The following is a 5,963-nucleotide window of genomic DNA, read 5'->3' on the forward strand; positions in this document are numbered from 1 at the left end:
CAGTTCATGTATGAGCTCACAGTGGTTGTGACAGCATGTGAAAGTCCTGTCAAGCCCAAGCCTGACCAAATTCCAGAAGGACAGGGGAGATGGGAATGTCAAGAATTAAGTAACATGAATCTTGTGTGGAAATAAGGTTGTGGTCAGAGGGGTGAGACAGGTTTTGTCTTGGAAACTAACATTGACTGGCATCTGCACAGGACCCCAATGTGTTGTGTGACATCAGTTCCGGCTGCATTTGTGGAGTCAGGGATCAGGAAATTCTCCTTCAAGGTTCTGCTGCACCCTAATTAGTGAGCTGCTTCTCCGTGTTCCCCTCAGTTTCCAAGCCCCATGTTCAACATACTTTATAATTTTAGGACTTTCTAGCCTTTTCTGCCAAGAAATGAAAGGCTAATGAGATTAAAAATAGCTGATAGGTTGATTTTCACTTTCAATTTACGAGAAATGCACATGCTTCTGAAAAGCAACCTCATCAATGCTCCTCTATGATTGGCCAACACACACTTAGAGGGGGGAGAAGATACCAAAATATGTAAGTCCTGCCCAGCTGCCTGTTAACTGCCGCCTTCCACAGAGGTTTCAAGGGGAGAGTCTGGAGCAGTGGAGTGGTTCCTGCAGCTGAATTACAGGCTGTGAATCCACTGGACACAGGTTTTCTGGTAAGTGGGCAGGAGCCTTTAGATCTAACTTTTTAAAAAACAATTTATTTAATTTTATGTGTGAAGGTGTCAGATCCCTTGGAATTGGGATTACAGACAGTTGTGAGCTGCCATTCGGGTGTCGAGAATTGCACCAGGGTCCTTTGGAAGAGCAGTCAGTGCTCTTAACCACTGAGCCATCTCTCTAGCTCCCAGATCTAACTTCTAAACTTCACCATCTCTTTTCTCTAAAGAGCTGATAGGTAACAAGACATTTAGAAACATGCCCAGACAGTGGAAATCCTCAGCCTGGAAGCAGGGGGGCTTTGGTGAGAGGTGGGCAGGACTTGCTTATTGATGGCCTTTGCTCATCATTCAAATTGAAGAACCTCAGAGAAATGACCTGGATAGTTTTTGTTTATTTGGTTGGTTGGATGGTTGGTTGTTGTTTGGTAAAACTTATCCAATTGATTTGCTTGCCTCTTATTCCACTCCCTACGATGGTGGTAATGGATGTGTTGTATAATAGAATATCTCTGCAGTATGTATGAGGTTTGTCGTATCTTGCTTCCTAGTTAGGGTCAACTATTTAATTGCTAACATTCCTGAGGACACTGGCCTGTGGAAAAGAGGTTTCTCTGCATGCTGCTTCTGCTGGAGCTGCCTGTAGAAATCTATGCCAGAAGGACCATGTTCACTGCAGTTTTATTTAATGGGAAGCATGAATGCTAAGGATCTTCTCTGCATCTGTGAGGAACATGAGCTGTGTCAGGGTGTAGTGACAGCTGTCATCTGGGCAGGCTTCCTTGTGTAAAGCTGGCTGTGTCACAGCCTTCTCATCTCCTGCGTTCGAATTCAGTAGAAAGTCCTTACTGACAGCTATTACACTGCAGTCTGCATAATAAAACCAGGAGCTAGAACTGAAATAACAAAAGGGGAAAACTGAAGAGATGAGAACAGCTTGTGTGCTTTCCTGAATCCTGCCAAAATAAAACAGGAACAGCAACAAGGCAAGGTAGCAGTCTCTAAGTACAAAGTCCTGAGATGAAAAGACAGCCCAAGATTACAAGATGACTGGAATTTAGATTCCAGTGACCCTAAAGGTATAATACAATAAAACTCAAAGGTTGTGTTATACATAGTGTGTGCAGTGTTTACCTAGTGAACTTGCCCTGTGTGGAATGGGGATCCTTGTGTTGCCCCTGAGAATTGACTTGACATGATATGACTTTGGTGTCAACAGGGTAACTTGGCCTGTTTGAACAACATCCATGTTTTTCAAGAATAGACACAGGTAATAAAGCAATGTCAATGACATATTCAAAGCTAAAATTGAGGAAGTCTTGAAGAAGGTAATGTAGGAAGAATGACCAGTTGTGAGTGGATTTAGAAATAGAACTTAAGTTTGTGAACTGACTTGATATTGCTGAAACAGAAAGAGGAGGCCCCAAGAAGACAGCAAGGGTTTATTGTTTCCTTAATGATGATGAAGTCCATTGTGCTGTCATAGGAGGTCTTGTAGGCAGATATGTCAAGAATAAAGGGCAGAAATAAGAGATCCGAGCTAATTAAATACCCAGCCAAAAAAAAACTTAGGTCCTTAGGTCTGGCAACAAGTGTATTTACCTGTTGAGCCATCTTGCTGGACTTCAAATTTATTCTTTTTATGACATGATTTTAAGTGGCCCATTCTAGCCTCTAATTCACTGTGTACCAACGAGGATCTTGAAGTCCTGACTTTCCTAGCTCAATGTCCTGAGTGACAGAATTATAGGGAGCCACAACCACATGCCCTTGATGAGGTGTTGGGGATTGAACTGAAGACCTTATTCATGCTGAAAAAGCACTCTTCCAATTGAAGTATATCTATAAGGCACATACAGATTATTTAAATGAAATAAAAAGTTTAAAAGAAAACACTGGATCTAAATGATGACTTGCAAGGCTAGAGAGATGGCTCAGAGGTTAAGAGCACTTGGCTGTTCTTCCAAAAGTCCTGAGTTCAATTCCCAGCAACCACATGGTAGTTCATAACCATCTATAATGAGTCTGGTGCCCTCTTCTGTTGTGTAGGCAGAATACTGTATAAATAATAAATAAATATTTTTTAAAAATAAATGATGACTTGAAGACAACAAAATATCGTATTGAATAAATGAATTTGAACATGGACTTTAAAGGTAAAGATGTTTTCTAATATTGCAAGTTTATATTCCTCATAGAGATGAGATCCAATTCGATCTCTTACAACTTACTCTCTTTTCCTTCTTTTAGTGACTCTTTGCTCACAGTCATGGGTCAGCTCCTCTCTGGTACACCTAAGCATGAAGACCTTGGAAATTTGTTATCCTGCTTCATTGACTGTTTTAAGACATATGAGCCAGAAAACAAAATCATTTCTCAGGACATCATCCAATCAATTGAGTTTCACCTGCAAACAGGAAACAATAGGGAGATAAGCTCTGTAATTAGTGAAGCATTAGAAAACATTGATAATGCCCCAATAAATATTGCTGTGACAGGAATGTCTGGAGTAGGGAAGTCTAGTTTAATCAATGCCCTCAGGGGAGTTGGAGCTGAGGAGAAAGGTGCTGCTGAAACAGGGGTGGTAGAGACAACCATGAAGAGAACTCCTTACAAACACCCCAAAATTAAAACTTTGACTTTATGGGACCTGCCTGGTATTGGAAGCCAGAAATTTCCACCAAGTGATTTTCTGGAGAAAGTAAAATTCCAAGAATATGACTTCTTCATTATCGTTTCTGCCTCTCGTTTTTCACAACTTGACCTAGACCTAGCCAAAGAAATAGAACGTATGGGAAAGAATTACTATTTTGTGAGAACCAAGGTGGATTTTGATTTAGAAAATGAAAAGAAGAGCAAACCAAGTACTTTTAACAGAGAAAATATCATGGAGCAGATCCGGAGCTACTCTGTGAATACCTTCAGTGACTATGGCATGAATGCACCTCAGATTTTCTTGATCTCTAACTACAATTTATCTGACTATGATTTTCCACTCCTGATGGACACCCTGATTAAGGATCTTCCTGTTCAGAAGCGCCATAATTTTATGCTTTCCTTGCCTAATGTTACAGAGGCAGCCATTGAAAAAAAGCACAAGTCTATGCAGCAGTTTCTCTGCCTGAAAGCCATGAAGGATCAACTTTTATCGGGTGTTCCTATAGGGGGCATGTTCAGAGACAGTTATGTGGAAAAGCAGAAGATTTTAAACCTCTGTCGATACCACTTTGGAGTGGATGATGAATCCCTGAAGCTAAAAGCTATGTATCCACAAGTGTCTAGTGAACAACTGAAAAGTAAACTTAAATCTCCTTCTTCGGAAATTAAGAAAGAGGAAGAGAACATTGAGAAAGAGGAAAATGTTTTTATGAAGTTTTGGAAATTTTTGAAGACTATTTTAGATATCCTCCACAAAGTGGTTGAATATGCAAAAGTTATCTTTAGACAGATGTGTTCAAAAATGTAGCTCAAACTCAACTCACCCACAGCTATTGAGAATTACAAAACCAAATAATTAATATTAGTAAGTAAATAAATTCCACTTCTTTACACTAGCTAATCAACTGCCACCATGGGAAAACCTAAGGATAAAGTTCATAAGTATTAATATGTAAGAAGCTGACAATCCCAAATCCCTCTTCAATTCTCTACAATCCCCAAGAGGAGCTTCCTCTCCATCTTTTTTTTAAATTTGTTTATTTTTATGAATTATACTTTATTCACTTTGTATCCCCCCATAAGGCCCTCCCTCCTCCCCTCCCAGTCCCATCCTCCCTCCCCCTTCTTCACACATGCCCCTCTCCAAGTCCACTGATAGGGGAGGTCCTCCTCTCCTTCCTTCTGATCTTAGTCTATCAAGTCACATCAAGAGTGGCTGCATTGTCATCTTCTGTGGCCTGGTAAGGCTACTTTCCCCTCAGGGGGAGGTGATCAAAGAACAGGCCAATCAGATTATGTCAGAGGCATTCCCTCTTTCCATTACTATGTAACCCACTTGGGCACTAAACTGCCATGGGCTACATCTGTGCAGGGGTTGTAGGTTATCTCCATGAATAGTACTTGGTTGGAGTATGAGTCTCTGGGAAGACCCCTGTGTTCAAATTTTCTGGTTCTGTTGCTCTCCTTGTGGGGTTCCTGTCCTCTCCAGATCTTACTATTTCCCACTTCTTACATAAGATTCCCTGCACATTGCCTAACAGTTGGCCATAAGTCTCAGCGTCTGCTTTGATAGTCTGCAGGTTACAGCCTTTCAGAGGTCCTATGTGGCAGGTTCCTAGGTTGTTTCCTGCTTTCTTCTTCTTATGATGTCCTTCCTCTTTGCCTTTCAGGATGGGGATTGAGCATTTTAGTCAGGGTCCTCTCTCTTGATTAGTTTCTTTAGATATACAGGTTTGTCCTATGTTATATGTCTATATGAGTGAGTATATACCATGTGTGTCGTTCTGCTTCTGGGACAGCTCATTCAGGATTATCCTTTCCAGGTCCTACCATTTACCTGCAAATTTCATGATTTCCTTATTTTTCATTGCAGAGTAGTACTCCATTGTGTAGATGTGCCACAATTTCTGCATCCATTCTTCAGTTGAGGGGCATCTGGGCTGTTTCCAGTTTCTGGCTATTACAAATAAAGCTGCTACAAACATGGTTGAGCAAATGTCCTTATTGTGTACTTGAGCCTCTTTTGGATATATGCCTAGGAGTGGTATGTCTGGATCTTGAGAAAGCGCTATTCCTAGTTGTCCGAGAAAGCACCAGATTGATTTCCAGAGTGGTTGTACAAGTTTGCATTCCCACCAGCAGTGGAGGAGGGTTCCCCATTCTCCACAATCTCTTCAGCATGTGTTGTCATGTTTTTCATCTTGGCCATTCTGATGGTTGTAAGGTTAAATCTCAGTGTTGTTTTGATTTCCATTTCCCTAATGGCTAATGACATTGAGCATGTAGAGGAATAGCGAATGGTAGAGAAACACTTAAAGAAATGCTCAACGTCATTAGCCTCTTCATCTTTCAACTCCATATGTATGCTTGAATACACACACAGACACACACACACCTGAACATTACTTCTCATTTAGGGCTCTAACACAGCCTTCAATAAACATGTGTTAGAGAGTGATTAGTATGGCTTCTAAATTTTATCAATGGGAAGACTTTAAAACAAAGACAAAAAAAAAACAAAACTGTAACTACCGATCACAAGTTTGTTATTAACCAATAAAATCCTGAAAAATATCTGAATCCTTCTTGAGACAATAAAGAACATCTATAATTTTGTGCCACAACCAGAAGAGAACTCCG

The 5,963-nt window shown here is 40.6% G+C and overlaps 1 protein-coding gene across 2 annotated transcripts; it reads left to right on the top strand.

Moving 5' to 3' along the window:
• The first annotated feature begins 582 nt into the window (after positions 1-582).
• LOC129688024 (interferon-inducible GTPase 1-like) lies at positions 583-5,294 on the top strand. 2 transcript variants are annotated; one of them, XR_008721854.1, is made up of 3 exons: positions 583-662; positions 2,916-4,188; positions 5,197-5,294. XR_008721854.1 is itself a non-coding variant. In XM_055622757.1 (2 exons), the coding sequence occupies exon 2, from the start codon at positions 2,935-2,937 to the stop codon at positions 4,129-4,131; it is 1,197 nt and encodes a 398-aa protein (XP_055478732.1). In that variant the 5' UTR covers positions 583-662; positions 2,916-2,934; the 3' UTR covers positions 4,132-5,294. The 2 variants fall into 2 exon arrangements, 1 of the variants encoding a protein (XP_055478732.1); XM_055622757.1 differs by having other exon boundaries at positions 2,916-5,294.
• Positions 5,295-5,963: the final 669 nt, after the last annotated feature.

Source organism: Psammomys obesus, unplaced genomic scaffold (genome assembly GCF_907164565.1).
Source record: "Psammomys obesus unplaced genomic scaffold, mPsaObe1.curated_primary_1811, whole genome shotgun sequence".
Classification (NCBI taxonomy): Eukaryota; Metazoa; Chordata; class Mammalia; order Rodentia; family Muridae; genus Psammomys; species Psammomys obesus.

Coding starts and splice junctions, on each gene's coding strand:
- LOC129688024 (XM_055622757.1), top strand. CDS start 2,935: ATGGGTCAGCTCCTCTCTGGTACACCTAAGCATGAAGACCTTGGAAAT.